This window comes from Cololabis saira, chromosome 18, assembly GCF_033807715.1.
Source record: "Cololabis saira isolate AMF1-May2022 chromosome 18, fColSai1.1, whole genome shotgun sequence".
Taxonomy (NCBI): Eukaryota; Metazoa; Chordata; class Actinopteri; order Beloniformes; family Belonidae; genus Cololabis; species Cololabis saira.
In genome coordinates, this window is record NC_084604.1 from 17,988,143 (window position 1) to 18,004,531 (window position 16,389).

The following is a 16,389-nucleotide window of genomic DNA, read 5'->3' on the forward strand; positions in this document are numbered from 1 at the left end:
TGTGTGTGTGTGTGTGTGTGTGTGTGTGTGTGTGTGTGTGTGTGTGTGTGTGTGTGTGTGTGTGTGATAAACCAAACAAAGCTCCACCTGAAGTGTATCTATAGTGGGGGAGGGGGGGGAGCAACCCCGCCACCCGTGAGACCAGAGGCCGACAAGGAAGAGCCCGGAACCCAGGCCACCGGCAACCCCACAGAGGGGAGAAGTAGGAGGGAGGCAACCCACCGCCTGCGAGGCCCCCCCCCCCACCCGGCGGCGGCCGAGGGGGCCCGCGGGCGGGGCCCCCACGGCGCGGAAAGAAGCAGCCAGGGATCCCGCGGCGGCGGACCGCGACCCAGGCAATCCCCGGCCACCCGGTCCGGGCCGGACACGCGGCCAGGAGGCCCTCACCCTTCAGGCCAGCGACCCCCACCCGGCAGGGGGCCAGCCCGCCCGGAGAGACAGAGCCGCCCCGGCCGCCGACGCGGGCAGGCGCACCCGTCCCCCACGAAAGTGGCCCTCCAAGACCAGAGAGGCGCCCCGCCGTAGAGGCAGCGGGGGGGACCGGAGACGGGCCCGGAGAGAGGGAACCCCCCAACAAGGCGACACCCGCGCAGGCCCCGACAACGGAGGGCCCCAGACCCAGGCATCCCATTCATTCATCCATTCACCTATCCGATACCTATACTAATAATAATATAATATACTATACATAATAATAATAATAATACTAATAATAATACTAATAATAATACTAATAATAATACTAATAATAATAATAATAATAACCATCTTTGTATAATATAATATTTCCATTCTTTAAATACAGTTTAAATACAGTTATAAATACAGTTTGAGGGAGTCATGCTTATTAATACAAATTAAAACAATTGAAACTAGGCTGGTGAAGGTGTATTGATATGAAAGTGCTCAATATAGCATTTAAAGACTTCTTGGCTAAAAGTCATACAGAGACTGAGGAAGTTATAGCAGACATGGTTACTCATGTTGTAGCTATGAGTGAATCAACTAGTTATGTGATTTGGGATTTCTTTTTTCTTTAATAAATAATAGTTGTTTATCTCAGGCTGTACTGGGCTGATATAAAGATTTGGGATTATATAGATGATTTTTTATGTTTTTAAACAAAAGGATGTTGAATTACACGTTTTCACCTGAATTCACCTTTTGATCAGGTTTTGCTAATCCAATCTGTTACCCATTTTACTTTGTTTCTCATACTCTATGTTGTCTGTGTCCCTACAGATTGAAGACATTGTCACTCGTATTCAGGATGAGACAGAAGGTGTTCCCATCAGAACTGTCAAAAGTTTCATGACCAAAATCCCCAGTGTGGTCACAGGTAAGGAATGGAGAGATAGAGAGGCAAAATATTTCAAAATTTGTCAGTAAGAACTGTAGCCCTGTGCAAACTTTGAATGTAGAAGTGCATCGGTGAAGGACAGGGAGTGTCTGGCGAACAGAGGGCAAGTTAAAGGCAAAAGAACAATTCAGAAAATGCTGAGATCCCCAGTTCCTCTCACTTCTGGAGAGCTGAAGAGATGACATTTTGCTCACTTATTCCCAGGGTGGGGAAAGTACTTTCATTTGACATTTGACATAGCAAGAATGATAATTACAGGCAACATAAAGAATTGCTAGCATGGCAACTACTCTGCATAAGTTCAGCAAATCATGTAGGAAAAGATCTGCTTTGGTGTTTTACCCGATGCAGGATGTTCTTCCTGTATTTTCATTTTTTGTTCTTTTGGCGGAGACAAAAATATTCAATGATCGGGATCTGCTATCACTAAAACGTTTCACTACATAGTGAAAGTAAGAGCATTTCCACACGTACAATGCGAAGGGAACTCAATGGATTGGAACGGCTGTGTAGTCTTAAGAAAACCCTCATCATTGAGGCTAATTGGGAAAAAGGGCTTTGATTTGCTAGGGAGCATGAAGACTGGACTCTGGAACAATGGAAAAAGGTAATGCTGTCGGATGTGTCCAGATTTATCCTGCTCCTGAGTGATGGGCACATCAGGGTAAGAAGTGAGTCAAGTCAAGTCAAGTTTATTTATAAAGCACTTTAAAAACAACAACATGGTCCAAAGTGCTGGGGTCCGTTTCACAAAGCAGGTTCAACAAACACTGAGTCTAATCCTGAACTCTTAGTTGATCTACTCTGAGATCGGAAACTCTGAGTTTTCGGTTCCAGAACAGCGGATTTGAGGTAATTTACTCAACTCTAAGTAGTTTCACCGGGAGTTAAGCGCGAGCGTGAGGGAAATAAAAAGCCAGCATCAGTAGATCGCTGATACAAGGATTCACCATGGCAACCGGCGACACAAAAGAGCGACATACATTTTCTTTTTTTTCTTTTTAACTTTATTTATCTTTTCAATTTACAAAATCCCTTTGAGGAAACGTTAGTTTGCATCTGAAGATCCACATACTTCACGCCACTGGAGTTAGAAGCGTTAATACGTGCATATGGCGAGTATGAGAGCATATTTTGAAAAATAAAATGAAATTTTATTGTCAATTAGATCAGGGCCGTCAATTGGGTACGGCAGCTGCCACACCTCGGCTTCAGGGGAGAATGTAAATGTTTTTTTTTTAAATACATTTATGGAATTACTCTGTATCTATTTGTATTGATTTATTCTATTACTTCATACATATAAAATAACTACAAATGCATACCAGAACAACATGATGGATTTCAGTAGGTATTATCTATCCCAACACTTGTACCCCCCCCTCATATCTTGAAATGTCCCAGCGTCCCTGACGACAGTGGTCGCTATCAATCTCGTTTTTAGTGCGCTCTGCAGATATAATATATGTCCTGCCATTTTCTTTCTTTTTATTTAAATTGATTTATTTTATTATATTTATGTTACTTATGTAATGACTTATGCACTTCATCCACTTTATGTCTCATACTGTATTTGTTTATTTAATTCCTTGATGCCTGACTGTCCACGGTCAATGTTCTGACTGTAATTGGAACTTTTAAATAAAGTTTTAAATAAAGTTAAAAAAAGTGCGCTCTGCAGTGTTACTAACTTACAAAAATTAAAATGAAGCAGACAACCACGCAATAAAAAAAAAGAAAGAAGGCAAGTGATGGGTCCAGAATATATTAACGAGGCTGTTAGCCACTGATGGATTAATTATGCAAGTTCATCTCAAAGTAAGATATAAATCCTCTTATACATCTGTTTAAGGGAAATATTTGACTTTTTTTTACTCTCCCTCTCCTTTTTGCATTTGGACTTTAACTGTTTGAAGTTAAACTGGGATGTCCCTGTGATATTGTTGCACTGACATAGTGAATAAAATACGTTGCGTTTGTCAGATACGCCTTTTCTGCTCTCTAACTCTGCCGCTTGCTGTCCGTGGTGCAGAAAACGGATGCGTAATGCGTAAAGACCCATTGGCTGAATTGACGCCACTGAGGGAGGAGACAGAGAGAAACTCCAGGTTCGCTGAAATAAACCTGGTCCCGACCAGGTTAGATTCAGAGCGTCTGTTACTACGGTAACTGACCGAGAGCTTAAGTTACCTCTCTTTGTGAAACAGGCTAGAGTTACCTCTCTTTCTCTGGTTTGAGTTACCTCCCTTTGTGAAACGGAAAACTCAGAGTTTCCCTCATTTCAGGGTTAACAGACTCAGAGTTTTCACTAAACCTGCTTTGTGAAACGGGCCCCTGGACAGGCGAATGGAAAACAAAAACAAAACACCGTAAAACATAAGACACATAAATAAAACAATCACGGTGAGTTAAGTGAATAAAATAGGATAAAATAAAACATAAAAAAATAAAATAAAGAATAAAAGGATAAAATAAACTCAACTGTTTTACTAGGTGTTAAAAGCCAAGTAGAAAAAGGTGGGTTTTGAGAAGGGATTTAAAAACAGAGAGAGGAGCCCTGTTTGATGGCAGGTTGTTCCATAGTTTTGGAGCTGCAACAGCGAAGGCGCGGTCCCCTCTGAGCTTCCTCTTAGTTTTAGGCTCTCAGGAGCAGCTGATCTGCTGATCTGAGAGAGCGACTACTGTAGGTATATAAGGGTGTAGAAACTCAGAGAGGTATGGCGGGGCAAGACCATTCAAGGATTTAAAAGCAAATAAAATCATTTTAAAATGAATCCTAGAATGTATGGGCAGCCAGTGGAGGGAGGCTAAAATGGGGGAAATGTGCTCATGTTTACGTGTGCCAGTTGAAAGGCGGGCTGCAGCATTCTGAACCATCTGGAGACGGGAGATAGAGGAGGCACTAACTCCCACATAAATGGCGTTGCAATAGTCCAGCCGAGTGGTGACAAAGGCATGGATTACTATTTCAAGCTGTTGTCTTGAAAGAATTGGCTTTATTTTGGCCAGCTGCCGCAAATGATAAAAACTTGATTTGAAAACCACCCTGATCTGGCTGTCAAGCTTGAGACCTAGCCCAGGTTTATTAATCAGGAGTTGTACAACTGCATGTTTACAGAGCATTAAGAGCTGAATCAATCGTTTTAAACAAAACACGTGGTTTGTGACAGTTTGAAAGAATAATATTAGACAGATATTCCCTTTTAGCATTTTTCACAGTTGTCTGATAATGTCGCCAGCTGAAGTCCCTTAAAATTTGAAAAGACACCTGCAGTTTGTCCCTTTTCCACTTTCGCTCAGCTTTACGGCACTCACGTCTGACAGCACGAGAAGTGTCATTTAACCAGGGCTCAGATCTACTTTTAAGCTGCCTGGTTTTTAATGGAGCCACAGTATCTAAAACAGCTTGGCAGGTGGAGTGCAACCATGAGCTAAGCTCCTCTGTACTGCACACAGACTCAGGAATGACGGAGTTATGACTGAAAGCAGCTGAAAACTGAGCAGCAGTGGAGGGGTTAATGACGCGACAGCGCCGAGTAGCAGCGGCAGATTTAACTGTATTACAGGAAAGAGCAACCTCAAATAATACAGGCATATGATCAGAGAAAACCGCTGGACAAATCTCTAGGTTAAGAACAGGCAGACCGTACGATAAAACAAGATCAAGTGTGTGTTGGTGCTCATGAGTGGGTCCAGACACGGACTGCACACGTTTAAAAGAGTCAATGAGATTTAAAAAGTCCTTCCCTATTGACTTATCAGGACAACACACATGCACGTTAAAATCACCAACAATAAGGACACGGTCATATTTAGGCATGATTTCACCCAGGAAATCCGAAAAGTCATTTAAAAAGTCCTTATTGTATTTAGGAGGGCGGTAGATCTCAGCGCACAACACTGTGTGAGAGCGACCCAGCTCAAATAAACACAGCTCAAAGCTGGTGAATGAAGTTGAAGGCCATAGCTGCTTGCATTTATAGTGACTCTTATAGACCGTGGCTATTCCTCCTCCTCGGTCAGATGTCCGTGGGGAGTTAAAATAGCAGCAATCGTTGGGTAGAAGTTCAGTGAAAGCACTAGACTCACCAATACCCTGCCACGTCTCAGTCACACAGAGAAAATCCAATCCTTGGGATGAGAAGAAATCCTTAAAGGTGACCTATTATGGCATTTAATGTATATTTTAAACAGGCCTTGAATGTCTTAAAAACAATCTAAAGCTTGTTTTTTCTACATAAATCATAAATCCAGCCTGTGAGCCCTGTCACTAGTTTTACCGCTTCTAACCTCTTTTTCTGCGCCTCATTTTTAGGGTAGGGGGGGGTATGATAATGAGGCTCTGTGCTGATTGGCTCCCTGAATGACGTGTAGCAGGGGAGGAGAATAAACCCTCGCTCCGCCAGAGCAGCCCGAGCCTGTAAATAAATCCCAACACTGAATTTTCACAAATGGCAACTTTATTGTTAAAAAAATAAAATATGAGTTGTATATAAATAACATTTATGCACTATTTAAGCCGGATCTACCCAGCGGATGCTGAACGCTGGCCCCGGAGCCACGCCGGGCGCCCGGGAGCAGCGCTGCTGGAGCGGCGCGCATCACCGCGGCTTTAACCGGGGAATCTGACCGGTTCCGACCGGCCGGGACCGTAGGAACCGGCCTGGACTGGTAGCAGGGACTCCCAGGGACCGACCAGCGGAATTTCAGCCGGATCTGCCCGGCGGATGCTGCGCGACGGGCGCCGCAACTCCACGGCGGGCGCACAGATCGGCTCCGCGGCGAATCCGCGGCGCATCGCCCGTTATCGGTGATCAAACCGACAGATTTGCCTGAAAATCTCGGAGGGTGAAGCTGGTCCGACCTGGGACAGACCCCCAAGGACCCAGCTCCCAAACCACCCGGGAACCTGGATGATTTAACCCGGATCCGCTCCGCCGCGGCGCCACGTCCGACTGGCTGAAGGATGGAGCGCTCCAGCCGGGGTAGAGAGCTGGTTGTGGGCGTGGTTTCAGCAGCGGAGGCTGAACCTCTGGAAATCTGCTCCCGTCGTGACGTCACGACGGGAGCAGATTCTAAACGGCTCAAAAAAAACCACGTGACACTGGGGGACTCTGTCCGGCGGGGGTCAGAGAGCTTGCAGAAATTCATGGTATTTTGTCTCCCCTGTGCTGGCAGGGTGAGGGGAGACCACTTTATATATGTTAAAACAAGAAAAAACGTGTTTTTCATAATAGGTCCCCTTTAAGGATGAAGGTCTTGTTCGCCAGCAGTGATTCACTCCGCGCCAGCGGGGATGCGGAGAGCAGGGGCCGCGGGGCTGGAGCACCTGATCAGTGCCGATGACAGGTGACAGCCAGGAGACCACAGGGTCCAGAGAGCGCTGAGGGATAGAGAGGCCGGGCACAGCTCCAAACTCGATCCAGGAAGCTGAGGGAAAATCCGCCAGACGGGCATTCAGCTTCACCAGCCGACCGCTGCGTTTACCCCGGCGGCGGGGCCGTTTCCGCCGAGCAGGTGGAGCCGAGGTGCGGCACAGGTGAGGTGGGATCCGGGCCTAGAGTGGGGGCACAGATCCACGTCCACCATAATCCAACTTTATAAGATCTTCGGCATAAAGTCGGAGATCCAGCAGTGTTTGGCGATTATACACCAGAAGACAGTTGGCATTCAAGGCAACCAACGATAATAACAGCAAAGACACACAGGGTACTGGCAGAGACAGACGGCAGGCCACACACACTGGCGCCTTCTTGCTGAAGAAGAAACAAGAGAAAATCAATACAGCAGGGTCAGATGAAGTGATGCCCCCATCATGCCTAGTGCCTACCGTACAAGCATGTTGGGACAGTGCTATGATCTGGGATTGCTGCAGGGGCTCAAGGGTTGGTTCAGGAATGTTATGTACCTTTTAAAAATGATGTCAGCAGACTGCATTAACATACCAAATGACCAGGTTATTTCATCAATGCCTTTTTTTCTTCCCTTCATCTGGTTCAAATTGTGAAAGAGTGGTTCAGGAACCATGAGACCTCATTTTCACACACTTGAGAATCTTTGGGAAGTGCCAGAGAGGACTTTGCGCAGCATTTTGAATTTCTCATCATCAATACAAGATCTTGGATAAAAATCCATGCACTTTGGCCTGATAAAAATATTGTGAGATTGCAGAAGCTTATCAGAACAATGCCAAAGCGAATGTGTGCAAGCAAAAGGCGGTCCTATGAAATATACTGTAAGAGTGTGACTTTTTCTTTTTGGGGATTTTACCACAACTCTTGAGTGTTCGACACTGAACATTACTTCATTAAAACCATACCTGCAGTCAAACATGATGGCAGCATCATGCTGTGGTGATGCTGTTTTGTGCTTATAGTTGGACAAATAATGAAAATGATAATTGACTTCAATTCAGTCTACTTCAATGCAACTTACAGTACAATTAAATTCTTTGCATAGATTCAGTTTACAACTAGTCAGAGAAATTTACAATAAAAACACTCTAAATACAGTCCAATTAGAGACAATCCATTTTAATTAATTACATTTTATTTAAATCCAATTAATTACATTTTAATCAAATTCATTGTATAGAGTTCAGATACAAAATTCATATAATACCAGTTAGTTGAGAAACTGAATGAATGAATGAACTAGTGAGTGAATGAATGACAGCCTACCAAAGAAAACAAACAGATTGCACCTCCTCAGCAAGCATGAGGACAGATGGATGAAGACGTTTCAGTCCAACCTTTACTAAAATTTTGGACATCTCAGTCTTCATTTTAGAATTATTAAATCGATGATGATATTCCCCTTAAACACATGAGTGGTTTTAGAAGAACTATGAAATTCCTGTAGTAACCCAGTCGGCCCTGACCCAGTCCCAGTCAGTGTAGGTCATCTGGACCAGCACCCAAATAAACTCCAGAGAGAGAGGGGTTCTCCACCAAGCCTGGCTGAGTGACAACTATCCTGCCAAAAAGAATACGGACAATATTCTCAGGGCTTTCTCAGGAAAACTTTAGGCTCCTAACTAGTTTAAATATCTACTGACAGACGATTCAGAATACTTCAAAGTGTAAATGGATTATTTTTGTCATTTTTAAAATGTAATTAAAAAAAAATGCTCCTATAACTCTTTGTTATGAATTGAAACCATTTTAAGATAAAATTGAATTGTAATAAATCTGTATAAAAGTTTTAACTGTCTTGAATTTAGATCGGGGATAACCATCCCCTGAGTTGAGGAAGCCATGCAGCTTAAACCTTCAGATGAGTCACACACTCGCTCAGTGTACATGTTACACCTGCAATTCGGCAATACTTCAAAGTGGAAAAAGCTGCAAAAGCTGCAAAAGCTGGAGGGAATGTGGGAGGAAAAGTATATGATTAAATGTTTGTAAAAGAAAGTATGAGTGCAGAGGAATGAGTAACACCTCCTACTGTCAAGGTGCCCTTAAGCAAGACAATCAACCTCCAACTGCTTCAGCAGAGCAGTGGCTGTAAGTGTGTGGAACTGTATAACTTAGGCCAAAATGTGTAGATAGATGTGTAGACTTAAAACTATAACAAACTTTGAAACGACCATAAAAAATGTGCTGTTGGCTAATTGAACCTGACTGGTAGGGATGGATGGTGGTCTCCTCATGTGCTGACGGTAATCACTTAGACTGACTCAAATCACTTTAACAGGTTGGAGTGGAGTGGGAGGCTGTGACACACCCCAAACAAATGATGGAAACAAAGAGAAGCTATTAACATTCCTCCTTTTTCCTTCGGTCCTCGCCTCAGTGGAAGATGCATTACACCAATATGCCATAAGCAGAGCATATCAATAAACACAATTACCACAGCAGTGGATAGATGGCACAGAAGCTCAAATGTTTGCGGCAGCATGCCGAGGGCAAGGAAACTAATGAATGATGGGGAATTAAACTCCACCTCGTTCAGGAAATCAACGGGGAAGAACAGATGAGCTCGTACTGACTCCACTAACGCAAAAAAAGGTCTTTAGAGGCTTCAAATAATCTCAGGTCTCTAACTATGGATGTCCAGAGCACACGTTCATTTCACATTTTTACAGTTTTGATGTCTTATCTTGGAATAACTTGTATCTTTGGGAAAATTATAATAGTATTCAGCCCAAAGTCATACAGAAATTAGCTGAGGGGATTTTCTCTGCTCTGCTTTCTCATCTGAGACACGGATTGGCAGATCCCATCAGGTTATATGAACCTCACCAGCGGGGAAAACTTTCATTTTAACCCAGCTAGATGTAAAATCATACATTAAATATTGAAGTCACCTTCAAGCTGCGGACCTAGATACTAGCACTGAATTGCACAGCTCACACTCAGATGAGAGGCAAGCTTTACCGATAATGCAGCCAAGTTTTTACTGGGTAAATGTAGAGTACTCTAATCTCTTCACAACATTCATCAGTGGGGTTTTACTCCATTAAGGACACCATTTTTGAAATCACGTACTGTGTACTATGCATGCAATGCAGTGTAAATTATGTACTGCACATTGGTACTGTGACGTAGTCGTTAGTACGTAGTATACCAGGATTCTGAATAATAGGAATCCCCCCTGATTCATTCTCAAGCCTGCAGTCGCATAACTTTAGTCTCGGTCATGCTAGAGCGTGATTCCTGCTTGAAAAGTCATCATGTGGTTACAGGACACTTCTTTATTTTTTGCTCTTCAATTCAGTTCAATTTTATTTATATAGTGTCTATTACAATACAAGTTTCCTCTAGGATCTTTCCTCATGTTACCCTGAACATGACCCCCAAGCAATTATTACATAAACAATGTCAGGTAAAAACTCCCCTAGTGGGAGAAAAGCCTTAAGCCAAACAGTGGCAAGGAAAAACTCCCCTTGTGCAGGACCAGGCTCATAAGGGGGGACCCGCCTGCTCAAGACCAACTGGGTAGAGGAGGAAAAGACAGAACAGACAGAGAAAATTAAGAACAGATAGATGAGAGACAGAGATATATTGTCAAGGTACAAAAGACGAGATATATTGGTATTAATTATGCTTTAGCAGGAGAACTAAGAGTTCTATGTACGTATGACAGATACATGGTTAGTCTATGTGTCAGGGAGTGGTATGTGGGGACCCAGATGCAGGAAACCAGAAGGCAGGAGTTCCCAAAAACGGTGATTTATTCGTCAAAACAAAACCAAAAGTGCTGCAGTGCAGGATACAAAAACCAGAACATGAACATGACCAAGAAAAACTACAAAAACTTGACATGGAAAACACGGAGGAACAAACAGTGCGGACCAGCAGATTAAAGGGGCTGATACACCTGCTGTTTGAGCTGCGTTCGCACCGTTCGCTTAGAAAAGTGATTCAATATTTCGAGTTGGTGGAAAGAAGATAAATATCGTCCCCCACGTGGGGTGCGCTCTTATGATTGGCTAAAACAAAGGAAGATATCTGAACGGCGCAAACCCAGCTCAAACAGCAGGTGTATCCACCCCTTTAATCTGATTGGTTTACGAGTAAATCTTATGATTGGCTGAAACAAAGGAAGATATCTGATTGGTTCCAGATCCTTCCGTGTTAAAAAAAACGCATTTGTGGATCGAGTCACGTCAGGGGAGTCTCAAAAGTCACATGCAAATCCAGCGCAGCTCACAGACAAAAAAACGCTTGTAAATCAGGTTATATTTGTGTGTTGCATCAAAAATACATTTGTGTATCTTGTCCTACGCACGTCTTTCTACTGTTTTCCCAGTCTCTTGGGATCCCCCTTTTCAAACAGTATTTTTTGTCCTCTCTTTTCTACATCTGACCTGATTTAGGTGCAGATATTGTCCAGTGGCTGATGAAGAACCTGTTCATAGAAGATCCAGGTGGGTTTAGAAATAGGATACATGATTGCCCTAAAAGGAAAGTATCCAGCTAGAGTTTCTTGCTTCTAAAAACAGTTGACATTTTCCCAAATGGATTACTTACTGACCACAAAGAGACGTTGAAGCTACAACAGACTGCAACACAGTTTAGTGAGCCAAACAGCAGAAAATCAAAGACTATCTGGAGAAAATCAATCTTTTTTTGTTAATACTGACGGATGCAGTGTAAAAATAATTCAGGCTGAATGTTTTTTTTTTTTTAAGTGTTACATTTTTCTTTTACCCAGGGGATTTACTTCAATTCAGCTTCACTTGATCTGATGTTCAGTTTGTCTGATCTGAGCAATGGTGGTGGGAGGGTAATGTTCAGCTATTGTTGCCATAATTGCCCAAGGCCTGGACAACACATTTCACAATCCCACACTCGATTTAAAGGCTGTACAAGCTATGCAATTATCAGACACATTTGTCTCTGTTAAGTTCTTCAGCAATGACAGAACTCATCATATTTAATATATTATTATAATTGGCAGCGGAATTGTTGTAATATACTTGTGGTGTTTTGGGAAATCACTTTTCTAAGTTTCAAATTTGATTTCACAGTCTTTATTTTGTTTCTCCTCCTAAGTGAATTCCATCCATCTGTGGATCGTACGTGGGATGCTCAGGAACTGGAATTAATTTTGGTTCTGCTTTTGCAGCTGAGGCTATGCACATCGGGAGTCTCATTGCAGCTCAGGGATACTTCTTCCCTATATCAGATCATGTCCTCTCCCTTAAAGACGATGGCACGTTCTACCGCTTTCAGGTGAGCAGAAGAACCCCGCATGGACACAGAGCGAGCTGCAAGAAATTTGAAGGTTTAAGTTAGAAACCAATTCCCAGTGTGGGTCCTGTGAAGTTCCATCAGATAATGATTTAGGCATTTAGTGATTGGGGCTAATCTTACAAGCTGGCGTGCTTTTGAAATTGGGGTGTTTTACAGGTTTACACTCACAGCTTATTGAGAAGCCGCAGGAGGACGGTAGTGGAGAGAATATTAAGGTCCTTTATCAAAGTATTATGATAAGCTGGGAAAAATCTCCACTACAGCCAAAAATATGGCATAGCAATTGTAATACACGTCCGCTTTCAATTTTAGGATTTTCTTTAATTGGATTTTGATGTTTGATGATTTGAACAATATTTGAAATGACAGATGTTGTTAATGCAAACTAGTAAAATGTGTAGCAAACCAGGAGCAATGTCCTTTCTCTGTTTCAATGTTCCCTGACATGTTAGGATAAAGCCCCTATAATTTAGCTGAGGTTTGAAGTTTAAGCTAATCTCTAATGTAATATAAGAAAACACCTGGCCACTTATTAAACTCTGTTGTACTGTGATTCATTAGCACATGTGGTTTCTGCTGCATCTGAATGTCTGCTTGATCTCAACTGCTGTCTGCCAAAAATCTAAAAAAAAAACAACCACTGGATGTTTTTTTTCTTGTATGTTTTCTTAACTCTGATACAGGTAAGTTTTAATGGCACGCCCTCTCTTTTTTCCTTTTTTCTTGGGTGCTTCTTCCAAATCAAAGTCCAACATATTCATGATGTGCTATTTCTTATGTTCATAGTATTTTATTTTTTTGCAGTGCTGAAAGAGGCACATGTGCGGGCACGCACTTGTCATGAACGATGTAGTTTCTGCCCCTTTAGTGATGTTGATTTCAGTTTAATGATCATGTTTATTCTGCTTCTGCTTATTAGTCTTGCCTTCTGTTTAATTATTTTTGTCGCTCGTAGCTTTGGTTTGTCTTTTCATCTCTGTGTGACTCAAAGTGCCTTTTAAAGTGCATATCAATAATAATTCAGGTGCAAGACAGACTAAGTGCTTGATTAGAAGGTTGAGATAGAAATAATCATGCCAGCTCCCTCTCAGACATAATAATGGTGACAGAATTCAAAAGATGTAATATATTTATTTTTTACAGGAAATAAGTAATTTTCAGGTGGCTGTACATATAAGATTATACATTTCATTTTAGGCTATACAGAGTCAACATAGCAGCATACTGACAGATCCTGAACAGAGTGATTGTCTGGTGTCATAACATTAGGTTCAGCTGATTTAACCAGCTTCAACTTTGAGTGGAGAAGTGGAAATGCTGCAGTTTAGGTGGTATTTTGTTAAAGTAGGTTCAGTCAATTTATACATAGGTTAACCAACTGTGCAACAGACCTGAGCATGTTTAAGGAATGACGCCTGCTAGCATGTTAGCAATATGATATACTCTAGGCATAACCCTCACAAAGGTGTGATGGAGTCTGCCTGCTAAGGGCTATTTGCAATTAGTTTTAAAACTCATTGTCCCTGAAGTTTTGTCTGTAAAAGTTTTATAAAAATGTGAAGTTGATCAGAATTGCTGTGTAACACCAGTAAAAAGTGTTAAATCCACAATTTCAGATCCTTTAATTTCTCGAAATATACTTTTTAGCTCATGGTTGATAAAACGCATGAATTACCACACAAATATACGGTATAAAAGAAATCTCCCCGACAACATTGTATCACACTTTACCCATACACACGAGGGGTTATGGTATCCTGGTTCTCTTGTAGATCTAGAAAAGGAAACGCTTCATATCAGTCATCTAAATTGAAAAACTGTTATTACTTTACATGCTGAACATCTCCACCCCTGCAAACACTGTGATGCCAACAGACGTGTACAAACAAAGGTGTGTGAGATTGCAAATGTGCGTACCACTTTAATGAGTGATTGAGTCTATTAATGCTGTATAATCCTAATCAGACCACAAATTGACAGGTCGCTGCAGCGGAAAGGGCTAGGTGGAGGGTTAATGGGATTTGGCTCAAATCTCAGACATGTCATTGTCTCTTTCAGAGAGATGCTGAAAAGTCAGTTGAGGTTAATCACATTTTGCAAGTGTCCACTTATGAGTACATGCACATTCAACAGTTAAAGATAATTCTTTTTTTTTTATATATGGAATTACAACGCACCTGTCTTGATCTTGTGACAAAAGGCCCTGTTCACTGTCTGCAGCATCTTCGGTACCATGTCGGCATCCTGTGACCCTATTAAAAATGAATGGTGATCTGCTAAATTATTCATTGAGTGAGTAGGGGAAGCAAGTCTGCGTTCAAGCTAAGAAGGTAGCTACCAAAGGGACACAGTGCAGCGGAGTACTACGCCACAATTTGACTCATCAAAGCACACACACAAAGAGTAAAACATGCTGAAATTTTCCACCCATTGCTGGTCACAGATAAGACTGTGGGATTAAAGTCGCACGGTAATTATGTCTGACTCTTCTATCCGGAATTTCCTCATTAAAAAAAAAAAAGGAAAGAAAAGTGCATTCAGTGGTTTCAGAAATCACACAGTCCTTTCCTTGTAGCATCCTCTTCCTTCCTGTACAGTCAAGTTGGAGAGTTAACCCTCTACCACTGCCAGGGAGTCAGTTTAATTAAGGCAGACAGCAAAACGCATTCTTGTATTTTGACCTTTGTTCTCCTCCTTCAATGTGAAGTGGATAGGAAGACAAGAGAAAATGAGGAGGGCTGAAAAAGCTTCATAAAACTCATTATCATGTCAGTTTGGAGGAACATTTGATGCGATGCAAAGAATCACAAAGAAAAGTCACGACAATGATCTCACAAAAAAACATAGCGCTGCATATATTTATGTAGTTATTCACTGAAGATGCAATAAAATGTTGTAGTTTGACAATAAATCCTCAAAAACTGCACAAAGACTGCATTTTCCTGTTGAAATACAATAACACTGCTTTTGTGATGCTACGTGCATCAATATTAAATGTTTCACTACTTGGCCTATTACGTTATTCCGGCCAGATCCTCCCCACCCCATTTGGTGCCCCGGCTGGCCAGAGGGGGCAGTGTAGAGCCCAGGACTGTGTGCATGTTTTTGTGAACTCCACACAGAAAGACCCTTTTGCCAACCCCTCCCAGGGTGTGGGCGCTGAAGTGATGGGGGAACTTTAACACACACTTAACACGCACTTAACACGCACTTCAGCGCCCACAGCATCCCCGGCGGGAATTGAACCCAGGACCCTCTTGCTGTGAGACGGCCAGCTGTGAGACCAGCTGCGCCACCATGCCCCTGTGTATGTAGTGACTGTTTAAAACATTGAAGCAATATTAAAGTAGACATGCTCTCTTTTTTCAAAGCTGTCACCATTTTTGAAGTCTTAGTGAAATATGGTCAGTACACCTCTGTTCACATGAAACAGCTGGTTTAAGAGCGTGGGGTTGACATTTTACCTACTCAAATGTAACAATGGGTAAATGAGTAGAAATTAAGCTGGTAGATCTGGATATTTTCACTCTGATTGGGGCCTGTCATGTCGCAGTACCCTGAGAGTTATATAGCCCCAAGCAAAGACACAGTGAGGCGTTAGCTCAAAGTTTTGACTAGATTGTCACTTTAGAAAACCCAAATTAGTAAATGAGTAACCTTTAACAGACAGAATGTTTTTGTCTGATACTTGTTTATCCATGATGGTCTCTTTCCTTTCCTCCATCTTGTTGTATTGTTGCAGTATCAGTTCAAGGTACCTTGTCTTTCTGCAGTTAGTTGTTTCAAATCCTTTCAGTCCTAACAATATAAATATTTTGATTGCTTATATAAGGGTGTATTTGTCAGTTGTATGCCATACATGGTCTCTGAAACAAACAACTGGCTTGCAAAGGTCGTTTTCATCACTCCACTTATGTCGGATGTTGACTCATAGATTGCACTCTTATAATCAGCAGCAAGGTTGTATCGCTTCTGATTTTTCTGTGCTTCCTTTCAGGCACCATATTTCTGGCCGTCCAACTGTTGGGAGCCAGAGAACACAGATTATGGTGAGAGACTTTGAGAACCCTTAATAAATGAATAATAACTATTTTGTTATAGACTGTTTTCTTTATGGTTTTTTGTTTTGGACTTAGCTTCACTGAAAACTAAAGTTGATATCAGTTTGTGAAAATGTAGTATTGTTGTATAGACATAGCAGAAATACTAAAATGTTATACTGTATTTGAAGGGCATCACTGAACTGCAAATGCCACTAATTTAACATAGCTCCAAATTAACAAAATCCCTTTATCTGATTTGGATCAGATTTATGAGCCACTCAATCAC

At 42.1% G+C, this 16,389-nt stretch overlaps 1 protein-coding gene across 2 annotated transcripts in view; it reads left to right on the forward strand.

Moving 5' to 3' along the window:
- LOC133418396 (regulator of G-protein signaling 6-like) overlaps positions 1-16,389 on the forward strand; it is a 226,553-nt gene that overhangs the window by 185,059 nt on the left and 25,105 nt on the right. For both annotated transcript variants that reach the window (XM_061707044.1, XM_061707045.1), the window contains 4 exons: positions 1,243-1,339; positions 11,181-11,231; positions 11,933-12,039; positions 16,058-16,109. In XM_061707044.1, the coding sequence (XP_061563028.1) occupies positions 1,243-1,339; positions 11,181-11,231; positions 11,933-12,039; positions 16,058-16,109 (307 nt within the window). The remainder of the gene's footprint in view (positions 1-1,242; positions 1,340-11,180; positions 11,232-11,932; positions 12,040-16,057; positions 16,110-16,389) is intronic.